The following is a 23943-nucleotide window of genomic DNA, read 5'->3' on the forward strand; positions in this document are numbered from 1 at the left end:
ACACACGCGATTATTTAATTTTCCTTCACTTAGGAAGGTAGATTTACAACATGATTGATAAATGCCCTTGCAGCAGCAACGATATGTAACGCAACACACTAAACATGCACAACAATGGGCCTTTTCGCTCCACAAAGGGGTCTTAAACACTATCACTTAAATGCATAGAAAATTTGTACCATTGGAGCGAGTTTGAGCGCACTTGGTCAGAGCTGTTGAAGAAGGATCAAAGTGGCCATAAAAATCTTTGAAAGGCTTCAAACTACGACGTACAACGAATGTTACCTGCTCGAAAACCGGTCTCAAATTACATGCTAAAATACAGTGCTTGCGTTTGTCCTTGAGAACGATATGATACGTGACAAATACGCACGAAAAATACTTCTACACGTTCAGAATATATCAAATTATATTTACCTATAGTCACAGGAAAAGGAAACGGCCTAATGTTTACGTAATATTCGGTCAAACTCTACCCATTTCTACCACTTTTACCGCCATATTGAAAATAACGCTACCACAATGCAATGCAATCGGAGTGCGCACACCGCCTGATGTCATTGTAATTTTGTTAAAGATCTCACTCGGATGATGGCTTGAGTCCTCACGAGGTACCGAGGCATCTTTGTATTGAAATAAACTTTTATGCTGCTTTTTATTATCTACCCAGATGCAAATGTCATTCTATAATGTTTTTGTTGAGGGATTCTCCGCCCTACGTTCCAAACGATATCCTTTATGTGTCATTTTTTAGCTGTAAGAAGAATGACGAGTGGGGAGTTTTGCTTTAAAACTGAGTGACTTGCACTGATTTTTCTTCTAAAAAGCGCTCATATACCTCTAGTCTGGAAATGTGTTACTTCAGGGAAGCCCATCCCAGAATATATCCAGCGCTGTAAGCTCTTTAGGAGAGAACTCAAGTTCAAAGAAGTTTCATGTGTGAAAGTTTCATGTGTGAATCACAGTGCTCAATAAGCTGAAACAAGGCTATTAAAAGTTGCTTTGTGTTTTTCACTAATTTTTGTTTTCATTTATATTTAATAAAATGATTTCAAGCCGAGCAATTTGTATAAAACAAGTACGAGGGGTATTTGGCAAAAATTATAACCGAAAGAAAAAGTAGAAGCCAGAAGGTGCTCGAGAGCCTACTTATCTCAAGCTGTCTCAGGAATAAGTTTATTACTGCGACATGTTTTAACTTTTGAGCCAAATTTCAACTTTATGATCGAGTAGGGATTCCGAGCAGCCATTGATTAATTTCGTTGAAATTACCGCAAGTGCATCCTTATGTTATTTACTGAATAAATAAAAAAAGTTTTTGTCTTAGTCTCTTTGCTATTCTTTGAATATCAAATCGTTCTATCTCCTTAACAGCCCGAAGAAACGTCAGACGTTATTACTTACGTCGTGGTCTAATTAAAAATATTATTTTGTGTCATGACTATGGGCTCTGAGCCACACCACTGATAGTGCGTGGGGGTTGTTGGGGGGGGGGGGGGGGCAGCAGAGAAAGTGGGGAGGGGAGAAAGTGGGATGAGGTGAAATGTGAAGCTTGCGTCGATACAAAAATCAGGGTTTCTTTTACCTTTCTAGCGTTAGAATTAGTAGCTTGGCACAGATTGGGGTGTGGAAATTTTTGTTCATCGTCGGTGCTGTGCATTTCCGAACAAAATCTTGATAAGGATACCGAAAAAAGGTCTCCCACTTCGAGACAACTAAGATTCTATAGAGCATCTGATTTCGCATCAAATGTTGACATTGCAGGAAATTCTATTTCCTCAACACCCATATAGAGCCGCAACGTTTTGCTTGTTGTAGAGGTGAACTTGGCTATTTAAGGTTACCTAGTCTATGACAGTTATTTTATCACCATGAATAATTCCCGGTTCGTTACAGAATTTGAAGGGAAAAAAACTCCATTTTTCTTATTACATTAAATTGTTTCACCTTTTCAAGAAAACTCCAGTTCACGCAATCGAATTTCATGCAACTTGTACCGAAAAATATGATATTTTTTTCACTAGTCTTGGTTTGGTTAGATATCGTCGGGTGGGCAATAACATCCATGATTCATTACGATACGTGGTTAGTTTTTTAACAAAAGCTGAGCGTCGCAGGACAAATTCATTTAGGTAAATATGAAAAAAGTTTTCCATCATTTAACAGTAGGAATGACAGCCATGTCAACGACTAGCCTCAGGTCTTATGCATATTTCAAAATAATTTGTCGATTACTTTAAGTGGTGCTTTGTTTGAGCTACGTTGCTACATCATTGTGAATTTTTGGCTCATCCTTGATGTAAAAACCTGTGAAGCTCACGAGTGACGTAAAACAAAGACAACAAAAGATTATAAACAATAGTGTACAGCAAAACAATACCTCATGAAACAAAGAAAACCTCGTCAGGTTTCTACACCGAGGATGACCCGAATTTTTCGATGGCATGCACTAGATGCTTATTAAAGATAGAAAAGCCATCGTAATGAACTATTTCTTTTTCGTCTTATTGCGGATTCGGTAAACTGCATTCCTCCCTTGATCTTTGCTACATTGGCGTGTATTCATTCACTTTTAAATTTATATTTGTAAAACTGCATTCTTCTCTGGAACATCGCTCCGTTACACAGCACATCCCGTTTTTTATGAAATACATAAAACACGACTGCGACAACGGGAACTACAATCAAACAAGGTGTTATGATGCCTGCAAACACACCCTTATTGTCCCCTGCGGAAATGAAAATATGTTTCCAGTCGGAGAGACGAATATATCAAGGTCACTTATGATCATAAATGTCGTGATCTTTGTGCTTTTTTTTGTCATTTTTTCAACAGATGATCAGCACGAAAAAAAATGGAACTAAGACGCTTCTTCGCGATTTGTAAGTTCTTATAACTAAACTTACAAGCTTCGATTGGGTCAAAGTTCACAAATTGGCTACACTCTTTACTTATTAGGGCCTATCTGTCTTCGTGACAAAATTGTTTATTTAGGAAAATTTTCTGTCATCACCAACACTTTATGAGTGCGAATGTTTTGTCGTGACTTGACAAATTTTGGCCGAGGCGGACAAATTTTCAAACGCTCCTCCGACAAAATTTCTCCCGGGTCAAACCTTGGCGAAATTGATTAAATAAACAAAGGCGTAATAAACTTGTCGATCATTTGTCGTAAACGCCACCACTTACGTGGTAATTGAACTGAGTTTAGTTCACCAAAATATTGTAGTAATTGTCTTTCGTTGCGAAACTCGCGGAATTTACAACTTCAAAGAACTTATATTAAGATGAATCCTAGTCATTGGAGTCTCAATCCATAGTCAATTATAGCGGCCAGTCGTATCGGCACCTCAGGCGCTGAATGCTACTTTATCAGTCCAACAATGAAGCAAGGTATGTGACACAAGATCCAGAAGTGCCCACGCAAAGTAAAGAGAAAGGAAAAGCTAAATTGAATAAAATTACAATTAAATATAGTATTTTTGGCTATTAACCGAAGTTGAAAAATTTAACAGTTGAAACTGGAGCCTCACAACAAAATGAAACTAGTGCCGATGCACCTCCTCGTCCATATTCCACATATTGTGAGCCCTGGGGTCATCGTCGGTGTAAAAACCTGACGAGGTTTTCTTTGTTTCATGAGGTATTGTTTTGCTGTCCGCTATTGTTTAGAAGGTTTTCTTGTCTTTGTTTTACGTCACTCGTGAGCTTCACAGGTTTTTACACCGAGGATAAGCCGAGCCCTGCGGTATTGAGCCGTTGTGTTTTTCGGTCGAAAAGAAATGACGTCATTTACAATTTCCAAAATTTTTTAATCGTTTCTGGGATTTTCTGAGGTTAAAATATCTTTGAAACCGACGTTTTGACCAGTTTTATTGGTCTTCCTCAGGTTGTTTAAATAGGGAGTTTAAGCGAATCACTACGGCTGGCGCTGCTACGGCTATCGGAATTAAAATTGTCCAGAAACGAGTCATTGCGTATGTCAGTGGTTCCCATCCAGCCGTAGCGGGAAATCCTTCTACGCGAGTGGGAAGGTTTCGGCGTAGTCTGTGGTACGTGAACTTATCTCGCTTCTTTCTTTGCTTTATACATTCTCCTGAGCAATTTTAACTATTGAAATACACTTAACATCTTTTAAAATAGCTTACCGGGAATATTTATCAAGCTTGCTGTCCCTTACCGAGTGAATCTGCCTTTATTTTTGCAGCCGGGTTTGTCGAAGGATCGAAGCAGTGTGCACATGGAGAACGCAGCGAACGCAAGGAGAAATGCGTAAGTAGAAAGTCTAACTTTTCCTTTTCAAACCTCAAAGACTACTTGAAATTCAAATAGCTGAAGCCGAGGAATGACGAGGGTTGTGAGGGACCGTGTAGAAACTTTGCTTTGGTGTTTATAAGCTCCAAACTGGCAATTTTACAACACGTAAGCTTAAATATTTTAATTCACTCATTCACTGTGCAAAGGATCGCTAACAATTTTTTTTCCAAACGTTGGAATCCCTCGTCCCTTTGAACGATGTCATTTTGACGCTTAATTTATTGGTTTTAAACTTCTCGGCCGTACTAGGTTTGTAGTTCGCGTTGCTTAAAGTTGAATTTTGGCGGGCTACGGCGACGTACTCTCCCCAAGCCTCGTCAACCACAATAGCCGTAGCAGCGCCAGCCGTAGTGATTTGCTTAAACTCACTAATGATGTCAATATGGCGGATTGTTTAGTCTTTCAGCTTGGTGACCTATGCAAAAAGGTCATGGCGGTCGGTCGAATGTTGTCATAAAGGCTGATAGTTTGTAAAGAAACTGTTTGGGGATGCGTCGGTGGGGGTAACGGAATTATTTGAATATATCAACAAAGTTGAAATGGTAAGGGCTAACGCTCGAAACAAAAAAGAAAATTGTATATTTCTTTCAAACTGATGGATCTTGAAACAAAATCTTTACTAATCGGTTATGACGTAAATGCCATACACGCTATGCATAATGAAAATTTGCTTGAGAAGGCTGGTAACAAGTTTACACGAAAGCGAGGTCGGCCGGGCCACTGCGTGTTTCTTCGGATACTTTTACCTGGCAAGTAACACATAATGAGCTCGGTTTCAAACAATTTAAAGCTCTCAGAAGCAGATATTCCTGTTTCATCATTAAGTGGGAGAGCTCCAGCTAATTTAAAAGTTCAAGACTTAAAATTTAAGAATAAACACTAGCGAGAAAAACACACAACGTTTCGATGACTCCATGTCATCATTCTCAAGTGAGAAGGGAATAAAAATGAATATTTAATTTATACCGTACGAATGTGGCAAACGTAAAAAGTTTAAAATATTTTAAATATTTAAATAAATAATTGCGCGTGTTGAATTCATAAATGTAAACTATCAAATAAATAGTTTCGCGCGTATGGAATCCGATTGTTTGTTCAAAGAGGGCTTCATCTTCTTTATGAAAAGCATTTCATGAGCTAAACAGTCCAGTTTCCCGGTGCACTTTTTAAGTACGTTGAAATGCTTGGTCAGGTCGCCGATGGTTTGTAGGCCGTGGTCGTTCTTTAGATGTTTGCCGATGGCCGAATTACGGTACTCATTAATACGTTGATGTAAATGTCGGCTGGTGTACCCGACGTACTCTGCATCACACAGATCACATTTATAATTATATACAACGCATTGTTGGCTAACTATAGGAGGTTTAGGCTCACGTACTCTGAGATCTTCACAGATTTTGCGACTCTTGAACACGGGATGAAGGGTGTGATCGATTTTGTTGCTTAGATCTGATAATTGCCTTTTCACTGCGTCAGCTGACTTTTGATCTTTAAAAGGCAAAACCACTCGGTGAACAGCATTTTCGTTGACGGATAATTGAGCTTGCACTCCAGGGTTTTCCGACCTAACTGAGGTGACAAAGTGAGAGATGGTGGAATTGATGAGGTGGTCGGGATACTTGAGGTTTGTAAACATCATCTTTAGATGATCACATTCAGATTTGAAGGACTCCCATGTGGAACTATTTATTTGATAGTTTACATTTATGAACTCAACACGCGCAATTATTTATTTAAATATTTTAAATATTTTAAACTTTTTACGTTTGCCACCTTCGAACGGTATAAATTAACTGTTCATTTTTATTCCCTTCTCACTTGAGAATGATGACATGGAGTCATCGAAACGTTGTGTGTTTTTCTCGCTAGTGTTTATTCTTAAATGTCTAACAAAATCTGTCATTCGAAGACTTAAAATTCTGGCTAAAATGTAGAGGAGATCCCGCCAAAGGTCTAAAGACGAAAGCCCAACTTGTTAAAAGGTGAGACGACAACAATTGATTCTACTTTTAAAGTATTAAGAAGCTCATAGATATTATTGTCCATTAAAGAAAGAAAACTCATAAAATGTTCTAATTTATCCAAAGAGATATTGATTTCAGAATGTAAAGTTATAGATCGCTCAGACTCGATCGTCTTTGATCGAAAGTGCGGTTCCGCACCTTAATTAACTGTTGGATACGAACCAGGATACGTATATGTAAATGAAACATTTGAAATTTTTCTCGTTCAATTTGAAGGGTGGAAGAGTATATCAAGACTGGAAAAGACAAAAATGTAGTCGATCCAGACGAAAATAAATTATATACGAAGCGTAAACAGCGACGAGAACAGGGGAATGCCATCCAGACACAACCTAAGAGCAATCCTGCTGCAGTCAAGTTTCCAGCGGATGGTTGGTCATCCAGCTTACAGAAAATGCCAGCTTTTAACAGGGCAGAGTTGGATGCGCATATATCAAAAATCGGTTAAATCATCGATCCTCGAGGTAAAGGCCATTCTCTTCCTACTGGACTTCAAAAGGCAAAGAACTTCTTGCTTGATGAGTATCTGAAACAGATAGAAGCTGCAAGTGACAATCGCTATTTCTATTTTAAGTCGCTTTGCAACCACAGTTTAAAAAAAAATGAAGCTCCACACAAGTTGAAAGTAGCTCTTGACCTCATAACTGGTGAAGTCAAGGAAGCATCTTGCACATGCGTGGCTGGTAAAGTGGGACTCTGCAATCATGTTTTAGCTTTAATGCTAAAGCTTTGTAAATTTTCCTTATATGCATGCAGTGATACCACACAGCTAGGAGGAGGATGACATGAATCCTACTACTGCATGTACATCTTGACTACAATTGTGGCACAAGAAAGGGAGAGGAGACAAAATAATGCCAAAGCCAATCATGGAAGTCAGGGTTAAGAAAACCAAATTAGATGATTTTACAGCAAGCAGACCAAGAGAGGAAGGATTGAAGTGCATATTATACGAGGCAAGAAACAACTTGGAGTCCCAGGCTGAAGATGAAGACAAGTTGAAAGCTGACTTAATGGCAGTAAACCCCAGTATGCCCTTAGCCCAAATCCTTAACACCACTGAAAATCCTGGCTTAAAAGAAACAAAATTTGGCAGGAGTCCCTCTGGTTCTTTTGCAAGCTACCAACTTCAGTTCACAGAGTCAAATTTTACAGTGTCCTGTGAATTAGGATCTGTACCAAACATACCCCAAGATAAGAGGAGTCTCCCAAAAGAATATCCTAAATTCCCATTAAAATCCACTGAACCTTTCAAATTGCCAGATAAGCTTGATCAGGAGGGAGTCAATTTACTTAATCACCTCTTGGTTGATGGTGATAAATTAAATAAGATTGAGGAAAAAACTCAAGGTCAGTCTACATCAGATGAATGGAAAAATGAGCGACAATACAGAATCACTGCATCTAATTTCAAGAAAGTATGCACAAGACTAAGAAATCATGAAACACTTGTGAACAGTCTGATCAGTCCTATCCCTTTTTCTTCAAAGTACACTGAACATGGTCAGAGATATAAATCAATTGCATTAAGACAATATCAAAAATATATGTACTCAATCAGAAGACCTGTTGTATTATTCAAGTCAGACCTAGTCATAGCCATGGATGCACCCTTCCTTGGGGCTTCCCCGGATAGTAAAGTTATTGATGTAACCTGTGAAGATCAGTATGGCTTAGTGGAGATTAAGTGCCCATATACAAAATCCTGTGTGACTCCATTGGAGGCATGCTCAGACCAAACATTCTTTTGTGGAGAAATTGATGGGAAACCAAAACTCAAGGAGAATCATGATTATTACTATCAAGTGCAAGGACAAATGGGGGTAACTAAGGCTATGTAGTGTGACTTTGTGGTATATACCAATGCAGGAATGAGCATATAAAGAATTCCATTCAATGGTCAGTTCTGGGGCACACTTAAAGAGAAATTGAAGGAGTATTATTTTCAGCATTTTCTTAAAAAAGCAGCTGTCAAATTTTGCAATTTAAGGCAGGATTAAGAGTATAACTGATTTGAACTACTTAAGCTTTCATGAGATACCATCAGTATCATCACCTCAGTGACTTGAATAACCTTTGAATAATTTAGCAATGAACTTTACTGTAAAACAAGTATTATTACTTGAATTCATGAAGAAAAAGGATTTTGTCATGAAAATGTACTATTTAGTACATCTTATTGTTCACATGTTTAGTACTTAGGTGAAAGGTCTCAAAGATTTTCATACTTCCATGAAAATCACTCTACTAGACTGAAATAAGTGGATTGCGTGCATTAGTCAGAAATGAACATACACTCCACATCTGATTGAGCAGTCCTATAAGATTCAGTGGCACTTCACCATCCCAAATATGGTAGTTCTTGATTAAATTGATCGCCCTCTCTATATGGATCCTGACACTTGCAATCTGTTGGGTTGTGATTACATTCTCCTTTGACATTTGAGCATTTTCTCCAAGAAATGGAGGGATGTTAAGAGACACTCCTAAGGGTAGTATATCTTCTATTGTGAAACCCTTATCTGCCATTACAGCATCTCCTTCGTCAAAATTTAAATCCAAAAACCCACTCATCGTGACAATCACCCTGTCTGATATGCTTCCGGTATATAGTTGACTGATAAATGTGATGGCGCCATTTGGTGCGATGCCAACAAGACCTTTGAAGGTAACAGGATTTTTGTATGAACTAAACAGTTCTGAATTTAGCAGTAGTCCACTTGGCATTTGACAACGTATTTCGGTGCAGTCAATTATGACTCTCGTGTTAGGATACTTCTCCTTGAAGATATCTGGCATTGTTTTGTTTACAATTGCCCTTGAGGGCCAAATATTAACCTGACGAGTTTTTAAATACATATAATTGATGTATGTTGTAAACAATCTACTGATCGTCGACTGAGACACTCCAAACGGATTGACCAAATGAAGTTCAGCAAATCCCCTTCTCAGTCTACACATTACAATGAAAAATTCATCAATCACTGCCAGTTTTCTTGGTCTGCCAGCTTTTCCTTTTTCAGTGTTTTGGGATGCCTCTTCCTCCTCCTCATCTTCCTGGTTTTGATAAAAGTCAGCAGTGACCTCGTTCTTGTTAGATGAATAATATCTCACATTTTCCCCTTTGTTTCCTGTGTTCAAAAACTTGAATATTGCCAGGAATGTGCTGTAGTTAGGAAAACCTGCATAAAAAGCTATGTTCTCATCCGACTTCAAATTATCCAACTTGAAAAGCTTTGCTTCAGCACCTTGTAATTTTTTCTCGAGTAGACTGCATTTCTTTTCCATCCTCTCTTTCTCGGCTTCATGATTAAACAGAGTCTCGAGAGCTTCACGACGCTCTGACCAGAGTTCAGCCATGAGGTGTCTGTTCGCCTTTTCTTGTTGCTGTTTCGCTATTTGAAGTTCATTAAGCTGAATTTGAAGTTTCGATACTTCTTCTTTCAATTTTGTATTATCTCTCCTGTACTCTGCGAGTAGTTCCTCTATCGTCGGCTCGAGAAATTCGTGAACAAATTCGCTTGTCGAAGCTTCTCTTGGGATGACGTCTTTAGAAGCTTTCGGTCGTGTTGAGGGTTCTCAACGCTTGCTTGGTGACTTTCTCTTTTTTGGCGATTGAGAAGACCAAGCAAATTTGGATGGTATGGATCCTGGCTTTAGTTTCACAATTCCAGCCAGGGTTGTTTTCATGTCTGTCGTCTTGAAATGCCTTGAGCAAACCTTCGTACGACCAGTGAGTTGAAAATCCTTTCCAGGATCTCTTCGAATCGCATGAATCCAACTCTTACGTAAATTAGGGTCCTTTGGAAAGTCAAAAAAAGAAACTTTGTCTCCTCCTGCATTCCGATAACCCTTGAAGGTACACTGGGGAACACAACAGTTCAAAGGCATCGATCGACAAATACACAAATTAAACCAAAAGTGTTGAAAAATGACACAAGTTCTAAGAGATTCAGCTTTGCAAACACAGAGTGGCCCGACCGACCTCGCTTTCATGCGAACCTGTTACCAGGCTTCCCAAGCAAATTTTCATTATGCATAGCGTGTATAGCTTTAGCTGTGTACGGCTCAGGAACGATCTTTTCCGCAAGAAATTTTCCCACATTCATGAAATATGTATTGAAAGCCGAGGCAATAGATTGAGCTGAGGTGAGAAAGGCGCCATCAGCTAACAGAATGTTAATTTTGGAGGACGTTTTAGACGAGGGTAGAGTTTGTGTGAAAGCTTTCCAGAAGTCTTAAACGCTTGATTTACTACTCTCAATTATCATCAGCCAGTCCTCTTGATACTATATCATTTACCTCAAAATGTCATACCAGGATAAGTTAGGAACACTTTCTTATCACTCAGGGTTTTTATTTTACCTTCAGAAACTTCTCTCTAATATTACCGCAACAAAAATATTTTGATGCTCTTTAGTTGCGTAGATCAATTTCCGCGAAACAATGGACTAGAAAATGTTTAAAAGGCATTCACATTTCACACTTTTTATCATATATTTGCTGATGAAGAACTACTTTGAAGGGGCTCCTAAGCTGACGTCGTTATTTTACAGCTAAAAATAGATGCAAAGACCACTGAAAATAGAGTTCACTAACTAATTACAACAAGCGAGCGCGAGAAAACGGCACTGTCACGTGCTTCGTGGAGAGCTTAAAACTAGCATTGTTATTAATATGATAAACGCGATATAACCATGAATATTGTGGCACGACATGCAACTTATGATCAACAATTAATTAGCTTGCTAAAGAACAAGTAAGGTACAGTGTAGATTCCTTCTCTACCAAAACAAAAGCAAAAATAACACAAGGCGTGGTACACGTTACTATACTCTCTGAAGGCCAAATACTTTGGAACCAAATAGAAGCTAACAGTCTCTATTATCTCTTGCTGGGAGAGGTTACTTTTTTAATGAGACCTGTGTACGAAAATCTATCCCTTAGTCTAAACCTCTTTAACCAATGATTGATTACCCAATTAAGTACCAAACTTTAGACAAAAAAATCAACTGTAAAATAAGACGTTTCGACAATACTTTGGTCTTTTTCAAGTAAATGGTGACAATGTGACAATGAATACACACACACATATATATAGCTCTTTGGCATAGAAAGCTCTGCTTTCATGTTTAAATTGAGCATCGGTTCTCCCCCATCAGCACTGTACTGATCAGGCCCAGAAGGCCGAAACAGTACTGTCTGAAGTTATACATATATTTAGTATAATTTCAGAGCTGAGCAAAGAGTTTCCAGCAATCTGCTTGGTCGAGCAGTTCCTTATAGAACGCTATATAAACCGCTTCACGCGGTTTATAAAATGTTAAAATAAAATGTTAATAAATGCTACTGAAATGTTATGAATAATTGTTTAAGTGCACCTAAACCCAAAATTTTTTTTGGCTTAACGAAATAAGCTTATTTTTGGAGTATTTCTGTGCAAAACTTTTTTAATTTGCTCAAATATTTAATTTTACGTGCCCAGTCAAAATACGGAAAATCAGCCGCCATCTTGCCCCACGACCGAGTTTAAAGAGGAATGGCTCTAGCGGGTAATGTGACGTCAAATCGAGAACACGAAAGTCTGCATTTCACACATTTTCACTTGTTTGGGAAGATTGTCGTCGATATTGTCCGAAATATGCCGACTAGGTGTGTTGTATGAGGAATGTATGAACCGCGATACCCTCTTGCAAATTTCGCACGTTGCTACATCCTTCTACAACACACTAACACACAATATCGATTACAACCTTCCCAGAGAAAGAAACAAATGGTAAATGCATTGTGGAGCCTTGGCATACAACTAATCGTGTGTTTGACTTAATATAACTCACTTTTGTGAAACTACGACTAGAACTACTGAAAGAATTACCAAAACTAGACTGCTATGGCTATGATTATAAATTTAACAAAATTTCCCACAAAACTTAATTGTGATCACTGACAAGCAACGTTTCTTTCGACCCGCAAGATTTTGTAAGCTAGGAAAGAGTGTCATTGTGAGTCCATATAAAACTAAGTAAAGCAACATGTCGGTTTTCCTTGTCATATCAGAGTATTAGTACTGCTTCGTTTTGCTCTTGCGACGCTTTCGTTGTTGTTTGCTCGCAAGCTCCTTTGATTTTTTTTTTTTTTTTTATGCTTAGCGGTGGAAATAGACTGATACGTTCGGCTATTACATAAAAACAAAAGGAAGGGTTTCCGCACCGAAAAAATGAAAAGTTGCCAAACATGGTTACATCCTTTCCATGAAACAATAAAAGCTTGAATATCACGAAGGATGCAACGCAGCAATGAGTACTTATGCTAAAAAGTAGGATTATGGTTGGTCGTTTACATTTTCGATACTCTTCCTCATGTTCTGGCCGACTAACTTCTTACTCCGTAAGGGACTTAACAAAGCCTTCTCTTCCATGTTCCTTGTAATGAATATATTGATCCATTTGTATAGTAAAGCCACCTGTTCAATATACTCTCTTAACAACCTGTGACTTTAAACATGGCTGTATTGCTTTGTAGCGCAACCAAAACAATACCCTACTTATTTTTGAAAAGTGGGGGCTATCTACCAATATCTAGAATTTCAGGCTAAAAGACCGAAGTGGAGTCAAGAATTGATAAGCGTAATTACTACCTATAGTTCATAATGTACTTTAACCTAATCGACTGTTAAGGTCTACGATAACGACTACTCTACGCTCACTTGAACCTGAAGAAAGCATCAAGAGTTTCTCGTTCGATTAATTACTTGTGCTAGCCTTGATTTTGTAAAAGACCGCACGCACCCAATTTAACTGATTTCAATGTCTTCTACCAATTTGCTTGTTTCCACTGCTGTCACACCGACTGATAAAAAAATCGAAAGAGTTGCACAACCTTTATCGGTATTTGTTTTCCAATCTACATCAAATCTGCAATGACCGGCATTTCATGGTCGACTAAGGTGTCATAGATCTCTCCAACACTCAGGTAGCGATGCTTCCCCACAGCTTCGAGGACAGCTGCAGCTGGGTTCATAACTCTCTCGCCAAGAAAGGCTATGTCTATATTAGACAACCCAAGACTTTCAGCCAACAGTTTCCATTTGTCTCCAACTTTTGCCAAAAAAAAAGAAAACAAATTAAATAAATAACATCATTTGTCGTGCGCAATTTTCTTTTATTTATCTACTTTTTTAATCGAAAGAAAAAGGGTGGGTCGCAAATAAAGAACGTGAATCAGCATCTGAATAACAAAAGAAATAAAGATAAAATGCAAGCTTACACGCAGTAAGAATTAACTGTTTTCTTAACTTCTGAATTAATCAAGGGTAAACTACGTAAAGGATCCAATGTGGTCATTAAATACTGTTCACCATGGTCGTGCTCAAAAGCATATTCACCAATCTGACCTACACAGGTATAGACTATTTTTAGTTCAAACCAGACAAGCTGCATTATTAGCGAGCCAAAAAAAGTACTTTTTTCAGATGTGAACATAGACATGTACAGAGAAATGGTCGTAGCTGAAAGTAGAAAGCAAATCTCTTCATTTGATGTTTCTCGTAAAGAAAATTTGTTGAAAAACATCAGATGCTCCATACTTTACTTTCAGTTCCGGTATCTTTGACATTTAGTCTCGAAAAAAAACCTTTAAATTCATCAGTTAATCGTGTAAAATCAATCTTTCTTTCCAATTTCAGAGTGACAGTTCCCTTTTAGGACACCGTGCGAGGGCGGAAAGCCACATTGTTACTATCGGGGGTAAACCTTTATTTAAGAGGGTGACACCAATTACTATAAAAAGTATTCTCCCTAGCGGCCCTCTAAAAACAAAATTGATGATTAAAAGCATATTTACAAGTAGAAATTATGATAGAAGATCTCAAAATTTCTAAACAAGTATTCGCATTCGTTAGAAAAAAAACTGATTTTAAAACATCTAATTAAAATCAACGGATTTTAACAAACAGAATAACTTTTTAACTTTGAAATTGTCCACCGTATATTTCGAGGAGACGTTATTAGTTAGTGTTGCCTTTATTTGGCTGAAGGAGGTGGTTGGGTCTATGTTAAGATCATTTAGCTCTTTAATAGTGGAATAAAAGAATGTTCTCCTCATTGCTTCAGTTCTGGGTTTGGGCAAACGATACAATGTTTTTGATCTGATATGGTAGTTGTGTTCAAACCAAAGTGAGTCTAAGGCTGTAATTAAGTATTCCGGTGCCCTACCATCAATGAATTTCTTTAAAAGACTAAGTTTATTGAGCCTGAATAGTTGATCGACCGGTAGCCACTTAAGCTTTTGAAAATTATCATACGATCGTGCATCCCAAGGACTAATGATCCAAAATTAATCGAGCGCAACTTTTCTGAAGTTTAAACAGTTCATCTAAGTTGGTTTGACTACAGTTGCTCCAAACAGTACAGCAATAAGTAAAAAGCGGTTTGATACTTGCATTGTAGAGAAGCAATCGATATTTGGTTGGTATGTATTTCCGAGCTCTTGCTAAAATTGCAGTTCTTTGACGTGGTTTTCGGCGCAGTGTGTCAATGTGTTCGTTCCAGGTGAGATGACTATCAATGTAAAGTCCTAAGACACGTTCAGATTCAACCTTAGTGAGCGGTATTGGCTGATCTGATCATATTCGAGTGAGCGAAAGGCACTTTTCAATTGTTCAACACGTGTTTATCATAATTCAAATAGATTATGAGCTCAAGATTGCTAGTCCGTAATAGCTGATGAGGGAAAAGCTCTTATCAACTATCACGCCTTAAAGCCGATAGATAACAATCTAGTTGTTTTCATACAAATCCACTACTCGATCAGAACTTTACAATAAGACAAGCTTTTGCTCTGCAGTGTAAGTAATTACGTTTTTTTTTGGCACAGTAATACATGGGAGGTATAGAGCATAGGCTAAAAAATTAAAAACGGGAGTTACCCAAGTTTAAGCACTATCTCAGTTAAAGTTATTTACCAGAGAGGCTAAACGTCAGATTCTTGAATTCCGTAAAAGGCATCTCAACAACTGGAAGACTCTCATCTAACAGTGGCCCTGGTTTAAAAAAAAAGAAAAGGACAAAATTATGCCATAATATACACAAAAGTATACGTTTGCACATGCAACGTTGCAAATACCAGGGCAAAGTTGTGTGAAGGGCGAATAGCACTAACCCGGGGTCAAGTTATTAATCTGGGTTTCTTTATTTCTCTATTCAAGGGCCTTTTTAGGGAACTTGTCTCCATTCTTTTTAGGGCATTCAACTATCAAATTGTAGAAAAAAAAGAGTTGAATTGAGCTTTCTTTAAAAGCTTTCAGATATAAGATAAAATGATATTCTAAGAGAAACTGTAGCTAATTCTTGGAAAGGGGGCTCAACATGAAATAAACCAGCATCCACATTGTCTTTGTTAACGATTATGCATGACGAACACTCGTCACACTGAGGCAGTTCTGATAGTTGATATGCCAAGACTTTAGCCCTACCTTATCTTTAATTTTAGTATGTACAAAGAGGGAAGCGGAAGGAGGGAAATTCACGCACTGTTTCGGTGGCTTATATCTTATTGTGCAACAATACCCATGCCGCCCAACAGAGAAAGAGAATGAAACGTTCAAAGGCCTGTAGCTGAGAATTTCAGCAAATGTCTGGAAATACACGACTGCAGGACTATGCTCTCGATAGCGCCATTTTCTCGAGACTAGCATTCGATCACACTAACGTGGAAATCTAAGTGGTGGGCAAGTTTATTCTTATTCTTGACTTGGAGATGAAACGACTCAAGCGGGAAGGTCCAAAAAGGGACTAAGATGGAGGTAACTATCAGTCATCAATTGAATATCGAAAGCAACTCCAACCTTCTCGCCCTTCTGAACTTATTTCTTTAGGTAAAGGCTGATAGTTTCGAAACAAACTGTTTGGGGCTGCGTCGGTGGGAGTAACGAAATAATTTGGATATATCGACAAAGTTGAAATGGTAAATTGGCCACCGTACCGATTACAAAAGCTGACGTTTCGAGCGTTAGCCCTTCGTCGGAGAGAAGAGAGGAATTGTGGGTTGTGTGTGCTATTAAAGGCAGAAAATGGAGTTACGTTATTGGTGGGAACATGGCAACGAGAAAAACAAGAGTAAATTAGTGGAATGAAAAGCGTTCGTTGATCCCTGTGGGATTTAGACTGAATAGTTGATCGACCGGTAGCCACTTAAGCTTTTGAAAATTATCATACGATCGTGCATCCCGAGGACTATCCAAAATTAATCGAGCGCAACGTTTCTGAAGTTTAAACAGTTCATCTAAGTTGGTTTGACTACAGTTGCTCCAAACAGTACAGCAATAAGTAAAAAGCGGTTTGATACTTGCATTGTAGAGAAGCAATCGACAGAAACAGGGTAACCACGTTCATCGAAAAACTGGCACATTGACTCTGATTTGAGGTGGAAATCAGAGTCATCACTACATAAAGGGCGAAGTCTTAGAAACTGAGAAAAAGGAATGGAATTCTTAACGTAAGATGGATGCGAAGACGAATATAACAAGTAATTATGCGAGTCTGTAGGTTTGTAATACACACTAGTGCATAAACCGTTACCTTAAATTGAAACTTTGATGTCTAAAAAGGATAAAGAATTGTCAGAAATTTCCCAGGTATATTTCAGAGCCGGGTGAAAAGAATTGACTGCGGTTATGAATTGAATGAGCTCCACTCTGGTAGAGGAGGTAGCACTGATACAGTCGTCGATGTAGCGACCGTAGAGTTCAGGTTTGGACCCGTTGTATTGGCTGAAAAATTGATGTTCGACAAAACCTACAAAAAGATTGGCATAGCTAGGTCCCATTTTGGTGCCCATCGCTACACCATTGGTTTGTTTGAAGAAGTTGTTTCCGAATGAAAAACAATTGAGTGTGAGCAATAGTTCGGCTAAGCGTAGTAGTGTTTCAGTTTCAGGTTCCTTAACAGTACGTTGATCAAAAAAATGTTTAAGAGCCAGAAGGCCTTCGTCATTAGGAATGACAGTGTAAAGAGACGTAATATCCATGGTGAAAAGAAGTTTGTTTTGGCCGAGGAAATTAAAGTCTCGAAAAATTTCAAGAGCCTGTTGGCTGTCTTTAATATATGATGGTAAAGTTTTGACGATGGGAGCCATAATTTTGTCTAGATAGCTGGAGATAAGTTCGTTAGGGCAACTGCAAGCCGAGATAATGGGCCGACCCGGGTTGCTAGGTTTGTGAATTTTAGTTAAAAAGTAAATACGAGAAGTTCTAGGAGTGGTTATGATGAGATTTTTCACTGTGGCCGGCAATTCTTGTTTTGATAAAAAGAGGTATCAGAAAGTTGCCGCAAAGCTTCTTTTTGGTAGAGGTCGGTGCGCCAAACAACGACTGAGCCGCCCTTACTGCCCACTAATTTACTCTTGTTTTTCTTGTTGCCATTTTCCCACCAATAACGTAGCTCCATTTTCTGCCTTTAAAAGCACACACAGCCCACAATTCCTCTATTCGCTCCGACGAAGGGCTAACGCTCGAAACGTCAGCTTTTGTAATCGTTACGGTGGCCAATTTACCATTTCAACTTTGTTGATATATCCAAATTATTTCTTTAGGCAAAGGTTCAGTGATGACATTTTCTCATTATGGACCAAATACGAAAGAGAAATCCCATATTTTGTTAATTTCGCTGACAACTTCTACTCTAATATCAAATTTGTATTATCTGTATTTGTATTTAGGAATATTTATACAGGGTAGTCCAGTTTAGCAGATAGCTAGTTTAAATGGGGCACTGGGAACACCCACCCATCCCACCCCAGGGGAGGACATCCACCACACAGTAATCTCGTGCGTGGGAAATTAACGTCTCCTACCCCGAACTCTACAGGAGACGGGGCCTACGGTTTATTCTTCCTTATCCGAGAAGACTAGAATATCTATTCATTTCTTGATATTATAGAGAGGTAGCAAATTCTCCTCAGTTATTTCACGACCATGAGTATTGGTCCGGCCAGGGCACGAACCCTCGACCTCCCGCACAACACACTCCGGCGGTCTGACCAATTGAGCTAACCGGGGGTCGGTTTACATATGAAGTTTCACCAGAACTTATTGTACCTTTTGACATTCCTGGTTTCAATAGCCCTCGTTTCGCCAAGAGCAAAACACTAGATGTTTAACACCTTTCAAGCCGCTTGCATCTATTCATAAGGCAAAGTCACCTTCAAGACGCCCTATCCATGGCTTGAGAATGATATTGTTAATTCTAGTCAGAGCGGAGAGCTCAACGGACGGGAGCTCTCTAAATAGAACTTACCTGTAATGCCAGCAGCTGTTATCTCTCGTAAATGATTCACCAAATCATGTCTGTTCTCGCATTTAGCTTTCAACGCAAGATTTCGGATCAGTCGTTTGGTCTCAGGCTCTGGATTCTCTAGGGATACTGAATCCAGCTGCAGAGCTTTTACAAAATGAAGCACAATATCTTTAGCGTCATTCTCCGTACACTGCAGGGAGTTGATGACATCCTTGGGAAGTGCAAGTTCTCGATCCTTCGTCCCTAAGAAAATAAGACTGGGAAATGTGACACAGATACTACTAGCTTCCCTTATAATCTACCAGTTTTTTTTCTGTCCAGAGATCTACTTCTATCTACTAGAGATCCGTTGATAAATATTCTCTTCTGTTGTTCGATAAAGAGATCGAGCGAAGAACAGTATACATCGCAAGGAATTGATGACACCCTTGGAAGTGCAAGTTCTTGGTACTTCATGCCTTGGAAAATAAGACGGGGAAATGTAACATAGATAGGACCGACTTCCATTAAAGGGAAGCCTAAAGGACGCTGTTAAAAAGTAGAGATCCGTTGATAAATATTCTCCTCTGTCGTTCGATAAAGAGATCGAGCGAAGAACAATATACACCGCAAGGAATTGATGACATCCTTGGGAAGTGCAAGTTCTTGGTACTTCATGCCTTGGAAAATAAGACCGGGATAGGACAGACTTCCCTTAAAATCTAACGGTTTTTTTTTTGTCCAGAGATCTACTTCTATCTCCCAAAGATCCATTGATAAGTATTCTCTTCTGTAGTTCTGATAAAGAGATCGAGCGAAGAACAATTCATGGCTTCTCACCTTCCAAGGACAATCTCCCTTTCTCAAAGACCTCGTCTCCACCACTCGCTTGATCAGCCTGGCGCTGTTAAAAAGTAAATCACACCATGTGGTCAGCGATTAGAATGCTTCAGTTATATAGGCAGACAGAAATGGGAAAAATGCATTACTGTAATGTACCATTACTGAGGTGTCCGCGCCGTCCTGAAGTCCCCGGAAAGTGGTTGGGGATCACAGTCCCTTGCAGGTTAATGTCTGCATTTAAACTACACTCAGAACCTTGAAAATTACCGTCAGTGCTACAAATCTGCCAAAAATGATATTTTTTTTACCTTATACTGCAAATAAATACTACCCAGGATATGTTGCAGATTAGCTGTAATGACCTTATCCATAAAATTGAATGTGATCGATTCAAGGGCGTTTTACCTCCTTATTAATCCATTATTCCCTGCTCTATCTTGCTGCCAACCTTACTAGTCTTAGAGTAGAGAGATTACGTTCACATACGATAAATAGAGAGTCACCATGCATAGAAAATTACCTTTCTTTAAAAAAATAGCTAATACAGATATGTGAGCATGCGCTTTAATATGTCATGCAACTCGGTAGTCACTCACGGGATTAAGCAAAACACTCCTCTCATGCTCATCTCCAACTGAGAACCAACATGCAAACTGCTCTACATGAATCATACAATCTCCACGAATAGTGCGTCCAGGTCTGCTGCAGTGTCGGCTCCTTCGCAAATCAGATTCCGACAAGAAGTGAAGGCATTCACATCCACCGACTCTGTGAGCTTGACATTTCACTGACCCTGGTCGCGAATTCGAACAGACTGGGCAGCAGACACACATCTCGTATTTCATATTCTTGAGCCAGTAAAATTCTTTCCGCATACATTCGAGTAACAACCTAACTTTCCAATGAATAGTACGGGTTAACTCTTCCTTGGTACTGTGCTCGTCTTTGTTGTGCACGATGACCTCGATGAATGAGGAATGGTACAGAAAAATGACAGAAATGCCCTTGTCTGGAACAATATGAAACATGGCAAAATTTCGGAATAACTGTGGGTTCACGTTACTCTTCCATTCTTCCCTACACCACTGGAGGAAAAGCAGGATAATGCGAGAGAAGAGACCAAGAGGCACCTGACAAGATGGAAATGTTACAAAAAGTGATGGAATTTTCACTAATCCAAGAAGCTTCAGGACATCATCTGTTGGCGGTGACATCAACATCGATGGTACGAGATACTGCTTGCTACCTTTAGATGACGACCATGGGGAGAGCAAGCTCAATCTTTCCATGATAGCAATGAAGCTCTTGCGACTTTCCTGACTGTCGAGCAATTCTTTCCAAGCATGGTCGATGAGCTTTTCATCCAAGATTCCGGTTTCTTCCAGCTGGATCCAAAGGTCTTTGACAGAATGCTCCGTGTCCTTAAAGCGCTTTACAGTTATTATGTTTTTAAAGACGTCAACAAGCCACTGAGGATCTAATATCACCATCTTTTCCAACTCTGGAGAGCCACTAAAATGAATCACAATTCTCTGATCATGCAAAAAATTCAGCAAAGTTGAAAACTCATCTTCTTCTTGGATCCCACAGTCACTAGATGCAATCCTCTTGGCTTCCTCGAGTGTTATGCACTTATGACGGTTTGTACGAAGCTTGTTTTCATACCTCAACCACTTCACTGGTATTTCTTCTTTCGTCAGTTTCATCTCCTTTGCAACAGCAAGTACCTCTTTTCTCAGGCGCAAAACTTCAAGACATTCTTCCTCACTCCCAGACTTTGTGTTATCCACGACGAAAAAGTCTTTATAGAGGTGTTTCTGGTAGGTCTTGCGTTGCAAAGAGCCATACATTTTACGAGCGAGGTCTCCGGCGTGAGAGTTACCAAACGGCATGTCGGCATGGGTGCATACCAGGAACACTGGGGGAAGCCTCTGTGGCAAAACATGACCAACATTCGGATCAGTCTCTCGAGAGCTGATAACGTCTGGACTTACCAAAGAGTGAATTGATGAAATCCAAAAGTCCAGATAACCAAGGTTTGTTTTATTGAAATGGATGTCCACTTTGTTCTCAAAAAGTCCTGCTTTGACGGGTCGGATGGCTTTCTCATCTGGATCACGGCTCAGGTCACATACTAAAATGTAAATGGCTTTCTCGGTAAGGAAAATAGGATGGGTGTCATAGTAAACGGACTGTCCTCCAAAGTCCCACAGCATTGAGTAGATTTGGTCTTCGTTTGCATTTTCTCCTTCACGAAGCAATTTCTCAACCAGCCTGGCTAATTCCTCTGGCAGTTCTCTTTGAGAAGCTTTGGTATCTCTAGGGGTTTTGTGGAAGACTTGATGGGCACTTTTTGTACTTGATACATTTGGAGATTCTGAGTCGGACTCTAACTCTCCCCCAGCCCCCGATAAAAGTGACTCTCCTTTCTTCAAACGACCGATGATCACTTTTGCCGCTGCAAGGTGCTCTAATGGAATTTCTGGCTCGGCTTGCATTCTTTCACACGCTTGTCCGCATTTCCAAATCTCTGTTGATACTTTAAAGTAGGAAGGGTCAGTTTCGATTCCATCGGTGCTCTGTTCTTCTTTGTCGAATTTTTCTCCCTTCAAGGACCTTTTAAGACTAGTTTTCCCTGTCCGCTCCTGTCCGATCAACATTACGGGTATTCTCTTGATGCAGGCCTTTCCTTCTGTTAGGGCTTTGTTATAAGCCTCGACAGCTACAGGACCTCGAGCTTGAATTTCCAAAGGCACTGAAGATGTAATTTAAAAAACGATGCTTTAGTGGATGATAAACTAATAGTATGCGGCTCTCGCTGGGTAGTAAGATAAATAGGTGTGAGTGGTCTTTAGGATGATAATAATCCACTTTATGATGTTTTGTTGGTTCTATGTCTTCAATAATTATAATCATATTGTAATCAATAATTAGTTCTCATTAACCTAGCGGGAGGTCTATATGGGAGAATCTTGACCGAGGTCGACAGTACAGACCGAACGCAGTGAGGTCTGTACCAGCGACCAAGGTCAAGACTCTCCCATACAGACCGACCCAGCTCGGTTAATAAGATATTTATTATATTGCTGTCTTATATGCCAATTTTCATATTCTTTGTACCTTTTTTTTCTAGACCGGTCTAGATGGTGGTCTAGATGGGAAAATCTACACTGCTTTCATTATTGATTTCAACCAATCAAATTCGTGAACTCGGTAGTTCCCAGTCCTTGTAAGACAGCTATATAATAAAAGGTAATATAAATTAACAGTTCTTTACAAACGCGCCATTATGGAAAATTATAGCCACATTTCGAATGTTAAGCTCGTTTTCTTAACGACATTCCAAAAAATTAACCGTCAACCATCAAATAGCATGTAAAGATGAAACAATTTTTAGTGTAATAGAAAAAGTGCGAGCCCCAGATGGGACTTGAACCCACGACCCTCCGTGATCTAGTCGGATGCTCTAACCACTGAGCTACTGGAGACTCTATGGTGAGCAAGGGTCAATTTGTGGGCCTCGACTGGAACCGCATCGCGGGGCTACACAGTCAAGTATTGGTAAGCACCTGTGAAAACTCACTAACAGCATCACGCTGTCACACTAAGGCATATCATGATGCAGCCAACCAACCTCCAAAGTGAGCATGTAAAGATGAAACAATTTTTAGTGTAATAGAAAAGATGCGAGCCCCAGATGGGACTTGAACCCACGACCCTCCGTGATCTAGTCGGATGCTCTAACCACTGAGCTACTGGAGACTCTATGGTGAGCAAGGGTCAATTTGTGGGCCTCGACTGGAACCGCATCGCGCGGCTACACAGCCAAGTATTGGTAAGCACCTGTGAAAACTCACTAACAGCATCACGCTGTCACACTAAGGCATATCAAGATGCAGCCAACCAACCTCCAAAGTGAGCATGTAAAGATGAAACAATTTTTAGTGTAATAGAAAAAATGCGAGCCCCAGATGGGACTTGAACCCACGACCCTCCGTGATCTAGTCGGATGCTCTAACCACTGAGCTACTGGAGACTCTATGGTGAGCAAGGGTCAATTTGTGGGCCTCGACTGGAACCGCATCGCGCGGCTACACAGCCAAGTATTGGCTGTGTATATGAAGTATAAGTATATGAAGCCGTGCGATGCGGTTCCAGTCAACTAACCATCAAATAACCCAAAATTTAACAGTCAACCGTCCAAAGGGCTTATTAGGAACCTTTAGCAGTGACGACGAGAACGTGAACGTCACCGACCGGAAGTCGGGAAAACGAACTTCGATGCTACCATGCATGCTTAATCGAGCACGAGTCGTCGTCCACATCTCGTTCAGAACGCCATTTGCCGCCATTTGCCGCCATTTGCCGTCTTGACGAGAACGTGAGCATGTTTCATTTGTTTTCAAATTTCTACTTACCTATCTTAGGGATTTCTTCAATCGAAAGGGTCGGTTGGGGAATAAAAACAGTGCCGAGAGTAATTTGA

At 39.6% G+C, this 23943-nt stretch overlaps 2 protein-coding genes and 1 pseudogene across 2 annotated transcripts; 1 reads left to right on the plus strand and 2 right to left on the minus strand.

Moving 5' to 3' along the window:
• The first annotated feature begins 4913 nt into the window (after positions 1 to 4913).
• LOC148718506 (uncharacterized) lies at positions 4914 to 8500 on the plus strand (annotated as a pseudogene).
• An 89-nt stretch (positions 8501 to 8589) lies between these two features.
• Positions 8590 to 9702, minus strand: LOC148718507 (uncharacterized). Its single transcript, XM_088741564.1, has one exon. The coding sequence runs from the start codon at positions 9700 to 9702 to the stop codon at positions 8590 to 8592; it is 1113 nt and encodes a 370-aa protein (XP_088597690.1).
• Positions 9703 to 12461: 2759 nt separating this feature from the next.
• LOC148718508 (uncharacterized) lies at positions 12462 to 22221 on the minus strand. Its single transcript, XM_088740659.1, has 5 exons — positions 20054 to 22221; positions 19455 to 19518; positions 18636 to 18878; positions 15305 to 15382; positions 12462 to 13439 (listed from the first exon to the last, which is right to left on the minus strand). Exons 1-5 carry the CDS (start codon positions 22115 to 22117, stop codon positions 13246 to 13248), a joined length of 2643 nt encoding a protein of 880 aa, XP_088596785.1. The 5' UTR covers positions 22118 to 22221; the 3' UTR covers positions 12462 to 13245.
• Positions 22222 to 23943: the final 1722 nt, after the last annotated feature.

The sequence above is a fragment of the Stylophora pistillata genome, chromosome 12 (assembly GCF_964205215.1).
Source record: "Stylophora pistillata chromosome 12, jaStyPist1.2, whole genome shotgun sequence".
Lineage (NCBI taxonomy): Eukaryota > Metazoa > Cnidaria > Anthozoa > Scleractinia > Pocilloporidae > Stylophora > Stylophora pistillata.

Coding starts and splice junctions, on each gene's coding strand:
- LOC148718507 (XM_088741564.1), bottom strand. CDS start 9,702: ATGGCTGAACTCTGGTCAGAGCGTCGTGAAGCTCTCGAGACTCTGTTT.
- LOC148718508 (XM_088740659.1), bottom strand. CDS start 22,117: ATGTTGATCGGACAGGAGCGGACAGGGAAAACTAGTCTTAAAAGGTCC. Junction 18,879..19,454: donor AGGGAGATTGTCCTTGGAAG/GTGAGAAGCCAT, acceptor TTATTTTCTTAG/GGACGAAGGATCGAGAACTT. Junction 15,383..18,635: donor AACAGCTGCTGGCATTACAG/GTAAGTTCTATT, acceptor TTTTTAAACCAG/GGCCACTGTTAGATGAGAGT.